The sequence below is a fragment of the Cataglyphis hispanica genome, chromosome 14, assembly GCF_021464435.1.
Source record: "Cataglyphis hispanica isolate Lineage 1 chromosome 14, ULB_Chis1_1.0, whole genome shotgun sequence".
Classification (NCBI taxonomy): Eukaryota; Metazoa; Arthropoda; class Insecta; order Hymenoptera; family Formicidae; genus Cataglyphis; species Cataglyphis hispanica.
Window position 1 is genome coordinate 2,073,338 of NC_065967.1, and position 23,130 is coordinate 2,096,467.

The 23,130-nt window shown below is 40.6% G+C and overlaps 1 protein-coding gene across 1 annotated transcript in view; it reads right to left on the reverse strand.

Annotated features, from left to right (window-relative positions):
- The window catches only part of LOC126854390 (cell adhesion molecule Dscam2-like), a 114,163-nt gene that overhangs the window by 16,467 nt on the left and 74,566 nt on the right, over positions 1–23,130 (reverse strand). The window contains 8 exon segments of the mRNA XM_050601037.1: positions 470–589; positions 8,291–8,737; positions 11,720–11,878; positions 12,255–12,365; positions 13,189–13,485; positions 18,178–18,260; positions 18,262–18,380; positions 18,937–19,180. Coding sequence (XP_050456994.1) covers positions 470–589; positions 8,291–8,737; positions 11,720–11,878; positions 12,255–12,365; positions 13,189–13,485; positions 18,178–18,260; positions 18,262–18,380; positions 18,937–19,180 — 1,580 coding nt within the window.

Below are 23,130 nucleotides of genomic sequence, written 5' to 3' on the forward strand. Positions count from 1 at the left end.
CGTGTTCTTTTTTTTTTCCTTCGTCCTCCGACTTCCATCGGCCTTCGACTCCGCTCGCAACTTTAATGAAAATTACATAATGTCCGCGTAAAGAAAACTCTCGTCTAATGAATGTTAAGTACAGGAAGAAATTGTTAGAAAATGTAATAATATTCGTGTCGAATAAAACTGCGATAAATTTGTGAGTCAAACGGAAGAAGGCGAAAATAATATCTACACTTATATATGACGTTTTAAAATTGATGGAAAAAAAAATAATTATTTGATTACTCTCCTCGAGAACTCTCCTTCTATTAAAATCAAAGTTATATGTTCAGAGAGAGTTTTTTTAGGTGCGAAAATGTCCTTATTTCTCGCGCTACACATCTAAGACGTAATACATCTCTCGTAAGGCTGGTGGAAAGAGAGAGAGAGAGAGAGAGAGAATTTCCTCGCATCAAGATCCCACCTTTAAGAAGTCGTGACTTACCGATAGATTGCTTCCAAGTCACAGTCGGAATGGGGAATCCTTCGGCCTGACAGGCGATGGAGACGCCGTGACCTACAACCGCGTTCTGGTCGATAGGTTCCACGGTCCACCTCGGCGGTACTAAAAATACGAACCAGATGGTTTAAAATCTTTCACTCCCTAGAATTCGTATTCGCCAAAATCTTATTGGACACGCCCGCGTTTCCGTTGCCATTCATCTCAAGAATTTGCAATAACGAATTATCCTATTATCGCGAGTTACGTCAGACACGAGTATCTAAAAGGCAGACTAAAATTATACGCATTTTAGCTCTATATGTGTGAGTAAATATAAAATATTACATGATTTATATATATTTTATAATTACAAATAATTGAGCTTGATAAAAACATGAACAATATATAATATATTGATATGTGTAATTCTCGCTTTATTACAAATTTATTATAAATTTTCATTTATTTTATTTGCAAACATATCGAGAGTAATATGCAATTTTATTTTGTAATTTTGTGTTATTTCCTCGAGACGATATCATGTAAAACCATCAAACGGTATCGATTTCCCTTGCGTACCTGAGCCGCGATTTTATCTGTTATTATTCCGATCTAAAAATATATGATATGACAGGCTATTTACTTGAACAATCATTCGTTATATATTCAAACATTTAACCGATACGATATCGTGGTTTGAACGGCGACGAATAGCGACGGCGATGGCAAAATTATTCTTTTTTTCATGTGTTAATAATTATATAACGCATGCATCTTTCTCCCAATTAAATTACATACTTACGCAAATTTTTTGCTGAAAATTGTAACAATGTTATACTACGAAATCCATTAAAGCTACAGCTAAATTACTTGAATTGACGATGTTATGTATATGTATAAATATGAAAAACAAATGTGAATGGATCTTTCTGTATTAAACTACTTTTAATCTCATTAAGAATCCAAGCAAGTCATATATATCAAGGAAATAATAATTTAAGTAGAATATATGAAAAATAAAATACAACGTGCACATCATTGATACGGTAGAGGAAAATTATTACTAAACCTACATAAAACTAACTAAAAACTCTAAACAATCTATTAAATTAAAATATATACGGTAAAAAGAGAAATATAAAACAAAATAAACATATTTCAACAGAAGACTGTCCGTCTAATATATGAGAGTAGATTAGTATGAGAATCAAACTATAAATGTGTATTGATCGAGAAAGTATAATACACATAATATAGTACGAATATTAGAACGTAATGTCATGCGAAAATGCAAAAATCGGTCATTATCATAAGGAACGTAACAACGCAAGCACCATTCCAAGTAAATAGAGCCGTAAGAGATGAATGTATAATATAAAATGCTTCCAGACAACGGACAACGACAACCGCAAACGATACCGTGACAACGTTACCGTATAATAATACGAAAATAGAAGAAGAGACACGTAGTATATAAGGGGAAGGTATCGCTTTTACATTCTTCCATCGTCATTCCAAGTCGCTCTCGCAAAAGAGGGGCGGAGGGGAAAGGGAATTGTAACCAGAGACGGGTTAACTACGCGAATGCATGCTTATGCACACTCGTCATAGACAATTGTTGCATTACATTAGCACAACGTCTTGAATATAATCAACTCGCTACGGATACTCTACCTAGTACATTCGCGAGAACGTCCTTAAAAAATCTGTGAACACGTGTGGATGATACCTCTACAAACGCTCAAAAAAAAATGGAATTTCAATTTCAACATCGATCATGGCGATGCTGCTCGTGGAAAACGAAAGGGGGACGATAAGAGTCAAAAATACATTTTACATCAGGCCTTACCGGCACGTCCACACGATCCTGAAAAATGGGCCGTGTACGTGTTCGTTGAGATTTATATAACGTCGCTTATCGAAAAAAAAATATATATCCCCCTCGTTAAAATTCACAAATAGAATCGTCCTTCCGCAGCAACAATCGTGAGAATCTACTTATCTCTCGTTGAGACGAGCATGCAAAGAAGTAAAGTCGGCGATACATTTTCTCATGTACACGATTCCATGTCGTCATCCGCAAGCGAAGTATTCCCTGCTTGCGTGCTACGCTCATCTTTGATCTCTAACGAGAAACGAAAATTTCTATCGAGCTATCCTCAAAGACGAACGAAAGAAATATCGGGATATGACAGTAACGTGCCAGGTAATATCGATTTTTCCTTCAATTTCGCTGCTTCGACGTTGCCTTTATAAAAAAACATTTTAACGATTAGTGAGGCAAATTAATGGGTATTTTCGCTGGATTGCTTCCTTTTGAATTCGAATGTCTTCAAACGTATAAGTAGTATAGCCAGATATAAACAGTACATCGAAGCGCGCAAGTAGTACAAGATACGCTTGATACAGCCAAGTGAAAGTAGTGCGATCAGACATAAGAGAGTCGTCCGAGAGTAAGTAGTACAAAATGTTTGTGATATGACGGCATATCAAAAAACATAGAACAAATATAACTGTATAATATTCATACAAAAATAGCATATATATATATATATATATATATATATATATATATATATATATATATATTCAAGATATACGCATAATATATAGCCAAGTAGAAGTAATACGGAAATATCAGTGTATGTAAAATCGCACTGAAAGATATCCACACTGATCGTGGTGCAGTAACAATATTATAGTACTGTGGAATTGAAAAGTGCATTACTCCATCGTACGATGAACACAAAGCAAACTTGCAAGCGCATTGCCTTCCATTTGGCAGACGAGGCGAATATTGGGAGGGGTTTAGGATGCGCTCTATAATATGACCACAGTATTTTTTTTTTTTAGAGAATATATATATATATATATATATATATATATATATATATATATATACACATATAAACGTAATGGCTCGAGAAAAATTCAATTATAACTGTTGCAGACAAAATAGCAGACTTTCACGAATTTATTATTTTAAATGTCGAACTTATAAAAAATTCGCAATTACGTCTTAAATTTAATTATTAAGCTTCTTATTTGACGGTTGTAATGCAAGATCCAATTACTATTATATTATCTACTTCTTTGATGTTTATTCTTGAAAAACTACAGCTTTGTAAATTCAACTTTCAATTTGTTATGCGCAAACGGCCTTTGTGGAGGTTAAGAGATCGCATGCTGCTTTGAGAAAATTCTTTTGCCAAGCGACGGTTTCGCTGGAAAATCTTTAATGGCTTTTAGATGTCAAAAACCAAGGGATTCTGTTGCGTATTTTATATGCATTAGGAGCGGTCGCCATTTGTACTGTAATAATATATACGATCGTACCGTAGCAACGTATATGAATTCATATGAATCTTTTAATATTCTGTATAGTTTGAACTGAGATAGATAGACGTATATCTTTTTTTATTGTGTAAAATATTAGGAACGTAATCCGGCGAAACCCATTAACTATTAACCCAAGACTATTCTAGACTATCACGGTTATACAACAATTTTCTGATCAATCCTTTTCTAGATCTTTAAAGTAAAACTAATAGATTTAATGGATAATTAAAATTGATTTTTTGAATATACGCTTTACACATCTTTATATCTTCTAAAATGGGAGAGAGATAAATTTCCACTAAAATGTTCAATAATTATATCGTTTTCATAATAAGTATATTGAAAGACATGAATATTTATTTAAAAAAATATAGATATCTATTCTTATATCTATATAAATCTGATTTATGTATATAAAATTTTTTATATAAAAGTTTTTATAAAGCATAAAAATATATATTCCCTCTCAATATGATTTATATGTTTTTTGAATTTTAAAACTTTATGCATGTAATTTATATTTTAGGATAAAACTTTATATTTTCCGCTAAAGAGTGAGGTAAATTTTTAAGATGAAGAATGATGCTTCACAAATTGGCGAAATCAGATACCAACGTATAAGATTACGATCCGGCGAATAGGGAGTCGTATCGCACGTCCCTCCTCGAGGGATATCATCAACGACCCGGCAAGCCGTTCGAGTAACCAGGAAGACAGGAGAGCGGATTAAATAAAAAACGAAAACCGAATAAACCCTGCTCGACGTTTCTCCGAATTCCATCCTATACGAACTATATATACCTATCTTATATTATATATTATATATATGTGCGTACACATGTACGTGTATCACACATCTATATACGCGAGAAAAATGATACGAAGTTGCGAGAGAAAGAAAGAGAGATAGAAAGATAAATAGACAAAAAGGAGAGAGAGAGAGAGAGAGAGAGAGAAGAAGAGAGAAATGGAAGGATAACGAAAAGGAGGGGTTGTTATTTACGGACGCATTTATGTACACAGTTTTCTTACGGCTACCATGTCAGTTTTTTCAGGACACCAACCAGCGACTGAGAGGCTGGTCGAGTGCTCGGCCAGGCCAGCGATGTTGCTGATCTGGCACGTGTAGTTGCCGCTGTGACTAGCCCTGACGCTATTTATCGTCAGGATGCTGGAAAACGGCGGATAGTCGCTTATCTGTATGCCGTTGCTGGTCTCGACGGTGGCGACGGTCTGGACCGACGACACCGATGTACCGCCGTCGCTCGCCCTGACCTGAATCGGTTTCTCGTCCATCAACCACGTGATGTTGAACGGCTGGTCACCCTGGCTCGTCGTACACATAAGCTGTGTCCGCTCCCCCTCCATCACACCGTTTCCGAAATAAAACGGCGAGATCCGCGGCGGAACTATAAACGTTACGTTTGTCACATGATAATAGGTATGTATGTACGTCTCTCTGGGTCTCTTGCGCCCGCATAAACCGCATCTAAGCGCATCATCGATCCGAGGACTCGAGGATCTTTCGGACACTTTGTCTCTCGTGACACCATCTGTCACGATTCTCGATTTGCGAAAAAGAAGAACGGGCGATGCATGCAAAGGGACATTAATTCGCTCAGACAAATCGTCTCGTCGAGCGGAATAAAATCACGCGGTTTTTTGCGCTTATGCACCTACTTTCGCGCAATCTATTTTTCCCGGCCGTTTGACACGCAACGATCGCGCCGAACGAATCGCGAAATCCGATAACCCGTCATTCGTTTTCTCGCCGGATGATTTCCTTCGAAGCGGAGAAAAGACAGGTGCGACACGCAATGCGTATGGTCGCCCTTTTCCTTCGTCCCGGCATGCATGGCAACATCCGCAAAATTGCATCGCACCCTGCCATAAATATTCTATACTACATGCGTGTGCGGCCGCCGCGAATATAACTCGGGAAATGAACATTTATGAGCGAGCATAACTGTTAATGTCGGCCAATGTGTCTTTATACGAGGAGAAACTGGGGTCTGGCGAAGTTGGAAATAAGCTCGCGGCCGCGCCCTCCCGCGGGGAGGGGGAAGGAGGGCTGGGGAGGCGCGCGCGAACAGAGAAGGAACCGTTAATAAGCCGTTTCATGCTGATGTGCGTGAAAACTTTGTGTGTGGCACCTGCAGCCTCCCCTTCGAGAATAGATTCCCTCGCGGATGTACATCGCGGAGTCGGTTTTAAACGCGATTCCCTGGCCGGGGCGAGATGCGCCGTAACGACCGTACAACCGGCATGAAACATCCGCACGCATCTGCTCCCCTTCAAAAGGAGATACACCTCCCTCTTTCTCTCAATTGCGTATCGCAGACTTACTTACCGCGGGCCCTATCGAAACTTTTCAAATGTCGAATAAAAATTGAAGACCGCGAGAGATCTCTGGCTACATCGAGGACGTAAAACGACGCAAATCTGTACACGTGACTACACTCCTTTTTTTTATATTCTTTCATTCTTTATTTTATTTTATCTCTTTCTCTTTCTATTATTTGATTTTGATGCATGCAAAGATTAAATACTTCGTCGCCAAGAATTTCAGGGATCTCTCGCGTCGGACGGTTCTTGGATATACAAATATCACTACTGTCTCTATAATAATATCGTAACAATGTGATGGTGAAAACGATGTTACACAAAGTATATATATATATAACTCTTTGCTACATGAATAAAATGATGACTTTGTCATGGAAAACTCCCAAAAAACGTGATATACCAAACAACACAATAATCAGTAACAAAGTATGTAACGAGTCATTCGTAAGAAAATACAAAACGCCTTCTACGGGATCGTAGAAATGTCGTTAACAGCGATTTCCGTGTGTATGTAGAGTAGATAATACTAGAAGAAATAGGCAAATTTATGTAATACTCAGTCAAAACATTACGTATCTCTTGAATATCAATGCTGAACGATGCATATACATCTGTGCGAATAAGAAAACCAGTACGAACTTTACGATAAGTTTACGATCTCGCTGCGACATCGAGATGTTCCGACCAACGAAAATGCATCTTGCGTTCCTTTTTACGTGAGAGCTCTTTGCCTCTTTCGCGCATCTTCTCGATGTCACAGACAACACCTTGTATCTAAATAATACATACTATAATAAGTATGTACGTATAAACGGCTAATGCCATGGATCCCCTTTCCATTATTTATGTTATATATTTGTTTTTCTCTTGAAATATATTTTATTTATCTAATATTGTCATATAATTTTTCTCATATTTTTTATTATTTTACTTGATTCGATAAAATATTATTGGATTTAGATGTCTGAAGACGAAAGAGATGTGGTTTTGGGCAAGTACAGCTCCGAGCCGCTCATATAATACTCATTAATACGAGAATCAAAGGCATTGCCAAGAGAGTGTACAGTACGTTCAATACATATAGGTATCGATAGTGGTTGCAGGAAAATTCGATCAAAGCGTGCAAATTAGCGTGCAAAGAGAAGAGCGTGCAGGACGAGAAAGAGTGAAAGGACAAGAGAACGATATAAAATGCAGAATAATCTGAGAAAGAAAAGCCGGCGACATGCCGAATCGGTGACATCGGTGCGGTCCGCGTCTTTTGTAGGACCTTCTCTCTGTTTTCCATGTCCTTGGAAAAGTCCTTCTCTTTCTCAAAAATAAATACAAATGCACCGATGCAGCGCGTCGTTGTACATAGCGTGCGTTTTGGACTAGCGTGTAGCAGAAACGGCCGCGTCTCGGAATGATCTTAAATCATTCAAAGGTCAAAGATCATTGGAGAGCGAAATACCGTAATACCGGTCGACGCTCAAAAACAATGCCGGACAACGACGACGTTTTAACGAAAATGTCCGGATGGTCGCGCAAACAATTTCGCGGCGTAATCGAGCGCTCTTCCTCTCGAGGTGTGTGAAATAAAATTGATTACGGTTACGCGTCTTTCTCTCCCGCGCGCAAAGTCGGACGCGTTGATTGATCGATCGTCGTGGCGCGGAGCAACAACGGCGTGTGTTTCCCTACGTGCCGATCAATCAGTTACTTTCCGTCGCCGCCATACCGGTCAACGAACTGGAAAATTGCCAGTCCAGTCCTATCACGATCCAGGCGACTCGGCTCGCGAATCTCAATGACAATCCGCTCTCTTACCGCCATCGACGCCGATCTTATTCCGCGTGGGAGAGACGTGGCGCGAATCAACCCTCGTTTCTCCACCCCCGCCCTCTAGTTCTCGTTGCTGCTCGACGTCGTCGTCGTTGGCATTCCGATGAGCGGCGACCGGGTACCGTGTTCCGAAATACGATGCCGCACGATACTTGGCGTCGAGAGCATGTCTCGATCGTGACTGAAGCGCGATAAGAAGATGAGGTAAAGGAGGAAGACGAGGTACAGCGATGGGAGAAAGATGGAGAGCGAGATATTCAGCGAGATATTCCGGAACACGGTACGCGTACAACGACACCAACGGTGTGCGTTTACCGTTGACGTGAAGGAGTGCAGAATGAGCGACGGTTGCGGCGCCATTGGTCACGCGACAGGTGTACGTGCCATTGTGCGCGGGTGCGATCGTGCTAATGCTCAGGGCGCTGGTAAAAGCGTCATGTTTCCCAATGGTAATGCTCTTTCTCTGGGACGAGGGGGACGCTTCGTCATGCCCGGGGCCGGATGCGGTCATGGTAGCAGGGCCCCTCAGCTTAGGGGGGCCCATCCCGGGACTGGCGGCCGGCGACCGACCGCGGCTGCCCGACGACGTCGGCGCATCCTGCGAGGCCGACGGCAACGTCCTGACCGTCTCTATCGGGACGTTATCTTTGAGCCATGTGAATGTCAGTGGTAGGTCGCCGGTCACGACTACGCACTGTACGCTAGTACGGTCCCCTACGTTTAAATCGCGAGCAAAACTGAAAGGCGTGATTTTAGGTGGCACTGAAAGAACAATACAGACAAAGGTGGCATTCCATCAAAGCAGTTCAGATCACTAGAGAATCACGCTGTTGTTTGGGATATATTATGGAATGTGAGAAGGAGAGAGAGAGAGAGAGAGAGAGAGAGAGAGAGAGAGAGAGAAACAGGTGTGCAGGTGCAGGTATATATATGGGGGATAAACGGTCGTAATCGTCGTAATCTCCCGCTCGCTGCCAGACGCGCCTTCTCGCAAGTGTGGGAGAAGCGATTTTTCAAGCGGCGCGTTCCGGCAGCAGCCGCCGGGATAAGGAGAAGCGACCTCGTTCGATGGTGGCATACGTCAAGAAAACGGAATCCGTGAGACGCGGAGTAGCGAGATTAATCGATCGCTCCTTCGCGTCTTAGACGGCGGAAATCAAGACGTGCGCATCAGCCGGGAAGGAAACTGAGAAAATACTCTGTCGATATTCAGAAACGTAATAATTCTAATTCTCGCGTGATATTGGCTCTCGTTCATTTCGCCCACGACCGAAAAATTATCTATCTTATATTTCATACTATTATGTATATTCTGCATAGAACAAAGACAACTTTTATTCAAACAAGAGATAAGTGCTATTGATGCGAATCCAAATTAGACACATATGCGACATCGCGGCGAGGTACGCTTCTGGGAGACGTCTACAGATCGTTAGCGGGTTAAGAGAAAATGACGTGTGCGATTTTAAAGAAAGGCTATCGCAGCGCTTCTCGACAGAATATTCACCTTGCCGACAATCTCTCTATAACAAGCTTTATATTAGAAAGAATAATGCAAATTGTGCGCGTATATACATTAAATGAACGCGAGTAATTGAAAATTTCAAAGATCGAAGAGGAAAGAAATATTTCATATTTCTCTTTACGTGTACTATTATAATTTCTGCCACTTTTTTTTTTTTATTATCCGGATCGCCGGCAAATCTGACAGATTCCGCGATCGTCACTATATCGAGAGTCTTCTTGTCAAGTATCTATGATTTAAATCTATACACGATTTTACGCATTACGGGGATTTATTAGAAAATTAATATGCGATTACGCGCATTGTAAATCAAGATGTATCGTCTCCGTTATGTATACGCGAACACATAAACATAACGGAGAAAACATTAGGAAGGTCGAAAGACATTCTCCGGTAATACCCCGCGCGATACATCTGTAGTACGTCACGTCGTCGGTCTTATGTACATAGTTACGTTACGTACATACGTGTGTCAGCTGGAATTTTATGTACATAAGTACGTAAGTACATAAAAATACGGAATAGAACAGAGCAGTTAGGCGAGCGCGTGCAAAGGAGGAATGCTTGAGCGATGCAGTGAGGTGCTGTGCCCTGTGCATAGGTCATTTTCGGACACGTTTTCTATACGCGCATACGCCCGCACGCATACATATAGCCGACAAATGTCGCCGGAAATCACGCGCGTTTGCCCTCTTTTTGGGGAGAATGATATGGTGTGAGAGGTGCGATTGTGCGAAAGCAAACGACAACATCGCGAGTCGTGCAAAAATATTACTTTTTTCTGTTTATTTCAAATATTTATTTAAAATAAATTTCTCGATAATTTAATATAACTCATGTGTAACTTGATATTACCAATATTTCACGTACTTGGAAATATTAGTGCAATATTTGATTAATTAATATGGAAAATCGAACGCGAAAAACAATCGATTAACGAATCGCGCGAAGCAATTTGATCTGAAATTGCGCGATTTCCGCAGGCATCGTGTGTATATTATATATGTACATGTGCACATACACATGCGCGCGCGCCTTACATCACACAGTGAAACATATATAAAATAGTCCTTCTCAAGAAAGGTCTCATACGATTTCGGAGAAGCATTTCTGTTAGAATCCAGGGCGAGGCGGGATTGCAAAAACTGCATAGAAACCTAAACAGTACAGCTTTCCCATTTTTTCCTTCTTTTTCGACAATGAAGCGTGATTGTCGAGCGATATAGAAATGAATGATCAATCAAAACCGAAAAGCTATTCTCTCCCCCCATAATCTTCCAACGTAAAAAGAAAATATGTTCCCCGTTGAAATATATATTCCATCCGGTATAATGCAAAACTATTTGTCTCTATTATAACATTTTTGTGCAGCCCGCATCAAATACAGTTGCAATCGCGAACGATCGACAAATCGATAGCCTCGTGTGAAAAGCACGACGTATTCCGAGGGACGGTGCGCAATGCGATAAAGCAAAGATTCGAGGATCCGATGTTGTCTCGCGCTAATTAATCCTGTCCAACGTCAAACAACGCACCATATAGAGAGTTTGCTTGATGAACCTAATAGAAACATTATGTAAAGATAAATTCGGCTCTGCCGCGCGTCAAACGTGCACACCGGACGCCGTTATGTATATAAACGGGCTGCAATTAATACAGTTTGACGAAGGGGACGGGCAATGGATAGTTAATACATTGTTCGACAAAGGGAGAATACATATTAGCGTGATATCCGTGATATCCGTGATATATCCATAATCGCGCTTCGATGGGGCGAGAGTAAATTTTGCGAACAAGCGGCCCAACAACTCGATGTCAGATTTCGCGAGCGAAATTTTGTGCGAAATTCCAAGGATTACTTTGCAGACGCGTCGTTGATTCAAATTTTTAAGAGATATTTTCACACAAAGTATGCGCTATATATTTTATACACGTTATTATATGTATCATATAAATATGTTCGCATAGTATGATGTAAACTGTAAGAATATATATTGCGTTAAAAATACTATATTAAAAATATTATCTCGGTAGCATGTGCGACTGAATTTTTTTTTTCTATTTTGACAGGAAAGCGAAATCGTGCTCTATTTTACGAGCACGCGTAAGAGGTATGGCTACCTCTTCATTTTCAAATATTAATTTCACGAATACTTTGAATTCCGGTATTCAATATTGCGGGAAATTATGCGGAAACTATTGGCTATGTATTTACTTACCTAAAACGCGTACTTCGACCGAGCGATGCGACGTAAAATTATGTTTGTTTCTGGCAGTGCATGTGTATGTGCCTTCATCGGCACTACGTTGCACAGTATCGATAAACAGCGTGCCATTGGCGACTCTTTGTCTCATATTGGTAGGCAGTTTTACGTCCCCTGATAACAGAGCATTCAGCGTCGTTACATTTAAACGGGAGCTCTCCTCCGCGCATTCGAGATATTCGATAATATAATATGCTTTCTGTTTCGCGAGAGGCGCAAATATTTCTTTAACGTTCTAGTTAAAGTTCTGTTAATCGCATAAACAAATTTTCAAATATAAACAAATGAAATAAACTTGTCAAACTTTGCGACGCGTCGCATAATTTGTTGATTACGGGTGTAAATAAGGATTATCAATCAATGCTGAAATCGACGAGAGAGATTTTAATGTATCTTTCTCCCACAATGAAAAAATATTGAATACCCAAACGAACACGAAATTCCCGTTATTCGCGGTCGAGAGAATTAACAAAAATGACACGACGCTTACCTTTCTCCCATACTATCGATTCAATAGGATAACCGGCTACAGGACACTTGATATACAGTTGCTTCCCGGCGACCGCTGAAACGGGTGACATCGGTCTGACGTATGGCAGTCCTGAGATTAGAAAGCAATAAAGGTCGTTACACTACGGTCCACCACTACGCGAAATAGCATAAAGTTATAAATTACGCAATAAATTCAATTTTACTTTCTCAATTTTGTTGAGAAAAAATTATAAAAAATATAAAAACCACCACGTAGAATGAATTCTTAATCCATCTCCGAATTTAATATTCCTTTAAAAACTCTACATTTTTATATTACAGTAATTTAGAATTATCTCGACATGCGAGAGAGATACTTTTATAATTCAGCGGCATTCCAAAGCAGTATTCTAACAGAAACTGCTCTTTAATAACTATTATAAAGCGTATATATTACGATGATTAATATAGTATATAAACATGATTAGTATAAACATTGAATGCAAAGTCAAGTCGCAATAGATGCAGAAGAATCAAAATTTAGATTCAAAAATTATTTAACTTTATTTGCTTAGAAATTATTCATCTTTATTTCGAGAGTAATATATATTTAAATAAAAAATTAAAAAATATTATTTCGACATTACACAAAAGATCTCAATATCTTTTATACTTTCATAAGCATCAATATTTCAATTTGTAAAACGTTAAAATATTATAAAATCAGTTAATTCAGAATTATTACTTTTATCCGTGCATACCGAGAAGAGAGATAAATTACTTTATATTCAATATGATGTATCGAGAAATTATTTAGCTGGCAAAGATGGCGAGACACGCGGGCGTAAATTATGGTAACTTTGACAGAGTTGTAGGGACGGTAGTATAAACGTACCTAATTACGGGAAAACGTATTTACGACCTATGTTGACGTGACTTTCGCGCTGACTCACCGTAAATATTGAGCCTCGCCGAGTGTCTCGCTTCGCCGGCGCGGCTGCCAGCGATGCACTCGTACTCGCCGCCGTCTTCTGCCTTCACGCTCGTGATATTAACGTGGGATATTACGTCCCCGTACACGGTCACGTATTGGCCAATCAAGAGCTTGTCGTTTTGTGGAAGCGGAAATCCATCCAGCAGCCAGGAAATTTGCGGCGTGGGATTACCCGCGGCGCTGCATTTCAGGGAAACCGATGGACCGGGCTGCATTGTCTGTTCGATAAACCTGTAGACCAGCTGCGGCGCGATCTCTGTTAACAGACGTTATGGGCGAGATTACGCATACCCCAAAGTTTCCAAATGTTACCTCTATCACCCCTTCCCTTCCCTTCCCCCTCTTCCCCTTTGCCGCTGCTCGCGCCATCGCCCCGTCCCCCATTCCTCTATATCTACTCTACAGCTGCATCTATTTCCCCGTTTTTTTTCTTTTATTACTCTTTCTCTCTCTCTCTCTCTCTTTTGTACGTACGTTCGAATCGATTGTCGAACGTGAAAGCGGACTATGTGAATTTAAGTTGGTGACCTGACGATATCTCTCTCTCTCATCGATTCGTAGAGCCATTTAAAAATAATCTAGATAAAAAACTATGTCAATTGTCCTCGCGCAATCATCGACTCAGTCAGGTTATTTAAAAAAATATCTAAATGAAGAAAAAAAAATGCGCAATATGGCAATATCTTGTTGACTAGAAAAGTTGAAAATAAAAAAAGTAATATCACCTCGAGTAATTAAATTGTGAAAAAAAGAAAAAAAAAATGAAACACGAAAATTGCATATTGTTAGAGATTATCGCGTGCGAACGAATCGAATAGAGAAAAGAAAATATGCATGATAAATATCGAAGAAAATATGTAAACTTTCGTTTTGCCAACTTCCAAAATGGCGTGATGATAAATTCGTAAACTTTATAACTTTATATAATATATATCCGCCAGATGATAATGTCAACTTTGCCGCGCGAAAGTTTTCATATTCATCCGCGAAGAGGATCTCTTTATCGCCATTGACGTTATTGATATCGATATTGATGAATATTTATGATAAGGCGGATATATTTCGCAGCTTTTTCTACGCCGTAGACACAAAAGAAATGCATTGCACAATCCGCACAGGATGCAATACATTCCTTCCTTCCTACTTATCCTAATTATAATTTTTATCAGGCAGCGCGCGGGGAAAAGCCGCGCAATTTATTCTACGCGAATTAACTCCATAGTTAAAAGTTGAAAACTCGCCCTGTGTACGAACATCGAGCACGGAATTTGCGCGATGTATAATTAAAAGGGGTTACGCAGTAGCCTATTAGTAAATTAATAATTAGGCCGACTAATTATTCTGTCCCGCTATTCCTTACTTTTGACGCGGGTGAAGAAATCTTACGTCGCGCATTTCTCAGTCGTAAACTAAGACCGCGGTGCTTTAAGGACAATATAAGTATCAATATATATATATATGCTAATGGGGAGACAATAAAGACATCTCGTCGTAAATAATAATTACATAAAATTCTAACAACATTAAAACACTAATTATTCTCTAGAACGTCTATGAAATCATTAATGTTGTGTAAACACAACTGATTGATATAATAACCCTTTCAATAACGGGAGAGAGGATATTAATTGCGTTTGCACAGTGTCTGCGATATGTGATTTTAAATAAAACGTTAATTATTAATTTATTACATATGTCAGATGACGTTTTTTAAATAATATATGTCTATTGTATATGATCGTAGGAAATTTCATTACATTCGTTACAAAATTCTACGTCTAAAATAATTCAATGCTAAAAACACTAAAAAAAAAAAAAATAACATTTGTTTACTCTTCCCCTCCCCCGACACGTATAACTATGGTTAATATAATTCGTTCGCGCTCTAACTAATATTAATTGGCGCTGTGCCGGCGCTGTTTTCTCGAAATTTCAGGAAACAACTCTCGGCACCGCTGGAAACAGAGTCACGCTTGTTGTGTACGAAAATTTCTCGCTAAAACGCAACGGGATCGTATTTTAGAGTATAAAATCCGTTACACGAAATGCCAAAATGCGCTTTGGAGAAATGACTAGCGATAAAACGTAATTTGCACGAGCGATATATCCTTCCGCGAGGTTGCACGTGAACTGGATCCGGGGTTATCCCCGGGTGCAAAGCAAAGCAAATCTCTGGAATGAGAATTACATTAAAATAATCATAACGCAAGATATGATGCGTTTGTATAATTTCAACCGGAGGAACCGCCGGTAAATTCGCGAACTCGTCGACGTGCCGCCAACATCCGAGAGCTTTCATCTCCCGACCCGTACCTATGACGTAGACATAAATAGACGTAGTCGCGTAGCGTCCCGAAACCGCGCGCGGCCAGCATGCAAAGCATCGGCAAAACCACAGAAATCTCGTTAGCGTATGCAAATCCGGCGAGTGATAGTAGTAGTGGGTACTAACTATCCTATCGTGCCGCGGGCAATCCCCGCCTAATGTACACTCTATGCCCTGCAGCTTAGAAATCAAGAGACGGGAAGAATTCTAATGATAAGGTAATAGGCGCGCGGCCTCGACCTTAGACGACGTAAATTACTAATTTTCTATCCGTCGTCGCGTAACCGGGACGACGACGGCTTCATCACCAAATATAAATAGCGATTACGCGACTTTGTTGATACAGTTGCATAATTACATCGCGCGATGTAATTATTCTTGCTATAGTTTTCTATCGTATTGAAAATTCCGTCAAATATGCGTAACGTGACATAATTTTTAATAACAGATTGTGCTTTATTTCAAAAAATTAATTGTTTTATTAAATTTTTGTTAAATGTAAAAGAGAGTTTTTGTTAAGAAAATGCTTTTGCTTAAAAAAATTTCACGTTAAAGTTATTTAAGAGCCAGGAAGAATTGAGTTAAAAGAAATAAAGAAGAAAGGAAATAATAAGTAATTTAGCTCGTAATCCTCTTTTTCCCTCTCTTTCTGAACTCGGATATGATGGAAAAAAAAAAGCAAGCTATACACGGTTTCTTGTTTCTGACGCACCTCAAGAATGGTGTCCAAGGGAGGCTATAAGCGATTTTGAAAGAAAATTTAAAGTTTCAAAGGTCATAAAAGTTACCAAATGCCGGGGCTATATAAAGGTTAATGGCAACGAAAGCCCGTACAAACTTCCAGAAATGTACAAATCGCTCGTAAGAACGAGCATGAAACTCGGCACGTTCTCTCTTGCCAGCAGCAATATCCTCGAGAAGAAAGTGATATAAAAGCTCGTGACTGACGACACATGGAAATTATATCTCGAAATCTAATTAAAAATAATACGTTTTGCGAAAAAAAAAAAACAAACAAACAAATATCGTACATACAATTAATAATATCTCTACATGACGGTCTTTAATATTAAATAGCATAATGTAGATTCTAATAATAAAAGTGTACAATATATGAACGTAGAGGTGCTGTAAACCAAAATCGTAAACGTTCTTATTTTCAAAAAATTTCACGAGAGGTCAACTGAACTCTTTTTTTTTTTTTATATATGAAACGCCGCGTTCTCTAAGTTATTGGACGTGTTCCGCGTGTCATATGTTACCCATGTGGTTCATCCAATAGTTGGCCGCGACGTTATTCGGGTATGTGAAACGTATATCGTAAATCGCTTTTATTATATTCCGGGGCAAATTCGCGAATCGTGCGGTTGTCCATCGGACATTGATGCGCGATGGTGGAGGTCTCGTACGAGGTTTGGCGAACGGGAAAGCAAACGAGGCCATTTTCGTACAAAAATGGCACGTATCCCGCGGCAAAACGATGGAAAATACGTTACGAGGGAACGTTGCGCAAACAGGCAAATCTCCCCTCTCTCTCGATTTCTCTCTCTCCTCTCACGCACATTCATTGAGTTCCATTGCTGGTAACCAACATTTTCATACCACGGGCGAACCAAGTTTCTGATCAAGTTCGCCAAACACCCGATCCCTCGAACTCTTTATTACACGTAATAAAAGTGCGCAATCGATTCTAAGAATTGTTAAACGTATCTCGATCGCTCTTTAAATAACGATTCCATTTACTTACACGACGATCATAATTCATCGCTAAACTTTCTGTCGAATACAGCTTCGCGGTTATAATTTTAGGAGAAAAATAAAATGCAAGATATGTCGGCATAATTCCGGCTGGATTAAGTAGCTTTGGAAACAATTGTTAGAGAAGGAGAGAAGGAGATAATGCAATTGGCATACAATTGCTCCATTGCCGTGAACGAAATTCGGCGAGAGTTAATGGAAACCGAGACCGCGATTATCGTTCCGCAAATGGGCGCACGCTCCGCAAAGCACAATCGGAAGAGAGATGAAGGCACTTTTCCAACAAAAATGGCACGTAGCCTGCAGGAAAGTCGTGCGCTGCCTCATGATGGAAAATGCGTTACGATGGAATGGCACGCGAACCGTGGAATGGACCGTACATGGGGGAGAGTTGCGGCATTAACTAACGGTAAGAGCCGGCGAGACCGCTCGTTACAGCAAACAAGCGCAACTCTCTTTTACTCGAATCGACAAATATTTATAGCACTATACATTGTACATAAATACTTCCTGTAATTAAGCGACAATTTAACTACGGAGAGCCTGTTGTAATTCGTAATAATAATAATTCGATCTTAAGATAATTGTAGTAATTAAAAATCTCTACCATTTTGATGGTGACTATATACTATTCTGTGTAATTTTAATTATAAAATTTAGTTCTCGAGAAAAAAATTGCCATTTAATTTATTAATTATATTTTACCCAGCAAAACCAGCAAGATCTTCCTATTATGACAGATTTTAAATTTCCGAGCGTATAGAACGGACGATTACGAGTCTCGTCGTCGTGATCAGCCAAGACGCAAGAAGGCGGATATCGCGTCGTACAATAATATCTGGAATACGAAGCAAAATGCCTTACCTCCTAAGCGCAATTCTGCGATTCCTTGAGCCATTTCGTACTCGTTCCGCACGAAGCACTGGTACATACCGCGGTCCTCTCGCAACCGACGTCACGGAAATACGCTCGCTGGAGACGGTCCTTACGCGGGCGCCCGTCCTCAATGGCTGACCGTCCTTCAGCCAATAGAGTGCCGCCTGCGGAAATCCACTTGCGGTGCACGTCTGTAAAGGAGTTTAGACGGAAGGAACTGATGAGAATCGAGAAAGGTGACTTGGCGCGCGCGCGCGCGCGAAAACGAGAGAGGGAGTATAAGCCCTCTTCGTCTCCTCTAGAGAGAAAAATCAGATCTATATATTCCTGAAAATGTGTGTACACTGATCGGGCATTCGTACCACGACTGGCATTAATTTCCGGCACGTAGAGATTCATTTCCCGCATCATCGACAGCGCTTTACCGTATTTATAGACGGATGAAAACGCCGCGGTAAATATTCATAATCAAAGTGCTCGATATTGTTGACGAACTCGAATCGGAGAAGCCGCGCATTATTCGGATGCGTAGAGTACTTACGAGGTGGCTCTACGGTGTTTATATCTATTTCCGTATCATTGCGCGTTTCGCGATCTCAATATTAAATTCAACGAAATTATTTCTACCTCAATTTGCTCGATTTTCTCTTGCGACAATACAGTTACTTTATGCGAAAGCCTTTTATTCGCGATTCTCACGTACGTTTTATTCTCGAATGGATTGGCATCGATTTGACAATCAATTACCAGATAGGCGGATTTTCCCAGATCGACAGTCTGTATCGCCGGCTGCACGTGAACGCTGAGCGGCGCAGACACCGTTAATCTGATCTCCAAAGTCTCGCTGCCTTCGGAATTGCTGGCGGTGCACATGTACGAGCCGGCATCGTTTTCCTCGATACTCTGAATGATCAAGGAGCCGTCGCGCACCACGTAATGTCCCGACGATTCCTCGATCGGCTCCTCCCTCTGATTCCTGTTGTAGTACCATCTACGCAAAAAAAAAAAAGAAAAACAAACAAAATAAAAGAGAAAGAATCTTCATTTAATGCGCGAGTTCCGAAACAGCTGTTATTTTATCGGACCGTCTGGTCCGAGCAAATGACATAAGCAGACATTCGAAAACTCGATACATTGTTCGCCGCAGCTCACGCGCGCGCGTCTCGGCAATGCGTATGCAAATTGCCATTTCCCGCTCTCGTCAAAGCGCTCTACGACGTTATTATTATTATTATCTCGAGTTACCTAACCGAGACGAGATCTCGGGAATGTTACGCGTTACGTGCGCACGTCTGTCCGAAACCGCATATCTCTCTGCTGCACACGCTTATCACAAAATAACTATTGTTCCTCATGGAAGAGCCGAATGCATTTCCTCCCCATCTATTCGCCCCTTATTGTACGGTTTATATGCTATACTTTCTCTCTCTCTCTCTCTCTCTTTCTCTCCCATTTCTCTCGCGTATACATATGACACAGCTAGAGATACGCGAGCAATGACACGCTTGCAAAATGTTCACTTTAAAAGGGCATGCTTTTTAATAATATTTGTCGCGCGATTACACAGTCGCATGATAAAAATATCATTAAAATATGTATTTATGAATCATTGATTTAAACAACTTCAGATTTAAATAGCTTTATCATGTAAATTACAGCGTCGAAGAAAATGTGGCGCTATAAACATGCTATATTATTATTATTATTCGCGCAATTATTCGAGTAGTTATCGCGAATCGATTTTCCGCGATTTTCGCGAAACGAGATCGCGCATAACTTCCCCGGCTTTCGGCTGTCCGTCTTAATTGAAAATGCAAACGGCGTTCGCGGTTGCCTCGATTTAAGGCAGAGCCTCAGCGGAGAGGATAATCCGATCGATCTTTGGCGAGCACGCGCGACCTTTGACCTTATCGATGACCACAACGACGTGAAATGCGCACCGACATCGACGCAGGAACGTGTGCCAATCTCGACGAATTTCCATTCATCTTTCACAACAATCGATTCACGGTATTAAGGAAAGGGATGTTTGCCATCAACTTATTGTTTCATATATCGTTACTATCGAATGTAGAAAAAATAAAAATTATGTAATATCGAAAGAAGTGAACAAAGTATAAATCAACAGCAGTATTCCATCATCTTATCATTTCCGTCGATATCTTTACTGCAACGTTGACGCGGCGACAAGCAAAAGTCGCTAATGAAAATTTCAAGCTGACGCTATTCCTGCTCGCTTTCAGACAGCACCATCCGCGCTTTTAACGAACTCGCATATGTATTTCTGCGCAGCCGGATTGACATGAATTTTTAATATAACGCGAATATATTGTGCAAACACATATACATATATAACCCTTCTCCAATTAAATGAGATATTAGTTTAAAAAAAATATGCAGTTTTTTTTAAATAATAGAGCGACGTGTTTTTAAATACTATCAACGCATAAAGCGCTGGTTATTTAAATTTGAGATAATTAATGCTCTAGCTATAAAAATACTCAACCGCAACAAAATTACTTTAATAAAGAAAAATTAATTAAAAATATATAAAAGATAAATACTTTTTGCGCGTTTAATTATGTAGAACATTTATTCTTGAATATTGATTTTGATAAAATCGAGTGGCGCATAGAATTGATTGGCGGCATCCTCTTTTAATGTTCCAGTTAAAACAGAAAAAGATTGGTCAATATACAGACAAAATAGGGCTATCTAAATACTGTCAATACCGAAATCGATTCCAATTCGAAATCCCTTATCGCTTTACGGGAAGTTTATCGAAACCGAATGGAGCCAGTTCATCTTTTCGCGATTGCTCGTAACGCGCCATTAGCTTCAACATCGTCCCTCTCATAGTTTTCTCTCTTTCTTTCTCTTTCTCTCTGTCTCTGTTATGCGACGATGTCGGCCCCACGTGGCTTAGAAATCCGCTAAAGCATCGTAGTCCGGGATCTTGCTTACTCCGCATTTGGGAGGTAGATGTGGAAGGATGACGATGACGACGACGAGGAGAACGATGAGGACGATGAGGACGATGAGGAGGAGGCCAAAGAGAGTTCGAGCGATGGATGGCAGCCGCGTCTCGCCAGGGCGGCAGAAGTGGAACATAGGGATGAGGAGTATACCTATAGATAATCGAATTTACGGAGGGAAATTGGCGAGGGAAGGAGATGGGATATGGGGATGCTCGAGTGCGAGAGAACTCGGAAAGATGGAAGCCTCTGCGCCGCGGCAAACCCTCAAACTCTCTCTCTCTCTCTCTCTCTCTCTCTCTCTCAATCTCTATCTCTATCTTCCTCTCTCTGTCTTTTTCTCTCCTCGCCATCGCTCCATCTTCACCATCTTCAGCTTCTATCCTTTCCGCCCATCATCTGTGTTCTCTTCTCTCTTCCTCTTTCTCCCTTTCCATTCTCTTATCCTTATCTCGAGATTCTCCGGCCTCTCCTCTACTCTGTTCCGTCGACTAAATCAACTCGCAGAAGAGATATCTAGGAGAAGAGGATGAGAAAACGAGAGAGATAGAGAGAGAGAGAGAGAGAGAGAGAGAGAGAGAGAGAAGAGGGAGTCGGCATGGAAGAAGAGGGTGGTTGGACAAGGATGACAGGACGAGAGAGAGAAGGTAGGAGCGGTTGATGAACACAAGCATGGAATACTCAGTGACGTCGACGTATACGTAAATGCGGAATATTTGATGGGCTGTCAGAAGCAGTCTCTGTAATCAGCGGTCGGTTTGTTTGCGCTACCCATACAGCTCTCTCGACGTCTATATATCTCCAGACTATCTTCGTTCATCCCCTGGTTACCCGCGTCGCACGCGTGCGACGCGCATAGAGAGCCGCCAATCGACACACGCACATACGCACATACGCATATACGAGTGCGAGAGAATCTCATCGCTCTATCCGCATCGATCCTACAAATTTCACGTGCGTGTGATCAAAGTTCCGCCCGATATGTTCTGCTGGCGACGTTTGAAATTTTCATTTTATATTACAGCGCGAAAATGAGAAGGAAAGAAAGAGGGAGAAAAGGAAAAAGGATCTTCATCAAACTCATACGAGAATAAAATAAAACGAGAGACCAGGTTCGCGCGTGATAAGATTCTTGATCGATCGCGTTCGGTGTCTCGCGTTCGATCCGTAACTCTTTAAGTGTCTCTCGCTCACGAGCACACGACACCGCGTGTTTCCGCTCGGCGCAAGTTTGATTACCGCACGATCCTCTGTACGACGCTCGCGGCATCAATGATGGCACCAAACTAGTTGCTAATCGCGTAATCCGCTGTAATAACACACTTCCCCGCCCACGCAACAAGTTTCGAGAGCTACTCGTCGCTTTTCTCACCATCGACGTGATGTACCGACGTTGCAACGAGAATCGAAATCTCCGTGTCTCGTTATATCTCGCTATCTCATCTTTCTCTCCCACGCTCTTCATCCATAAATACATCGTGGCAATTTGGAAGAGAAAAGATACACATCTCGAAAGAATCGACTGTTAACGTAATCATTAATATATGGCAGATGCGGATAAAAAAGTTCTTCGCGTAGTCGTACTCTATGTTTTCTCGTTCAGTTTATCTTTAGTCTAACAATAAGTCCGCAGGAACTCGGAACGTCCTCGCGTTTCCGTGCGAGAAACTCATATCGCACGGAATATTCTGGCTGGATCTATGTTTAAAATTAGCATTAATATAAGGAAAACAGAGAGACATAGCATACAGCCGTCTAGTAGCGAATGAGTATCGTCCACATGTTCCTCTGTTTGTACAAAGATTCCAATTTCCTCGTTCACGACTGTGTCGGTCGCAGTTTCACTCGACTCGAACGCAAACCACTATTAAATCGTACGCGTTTGATTCCGTAATGAATGTGCGTTTGTATTATTTTAGGTGATGAGTTTTAGGCTTATCTTTCGCTAAACATAATATACGCGTAT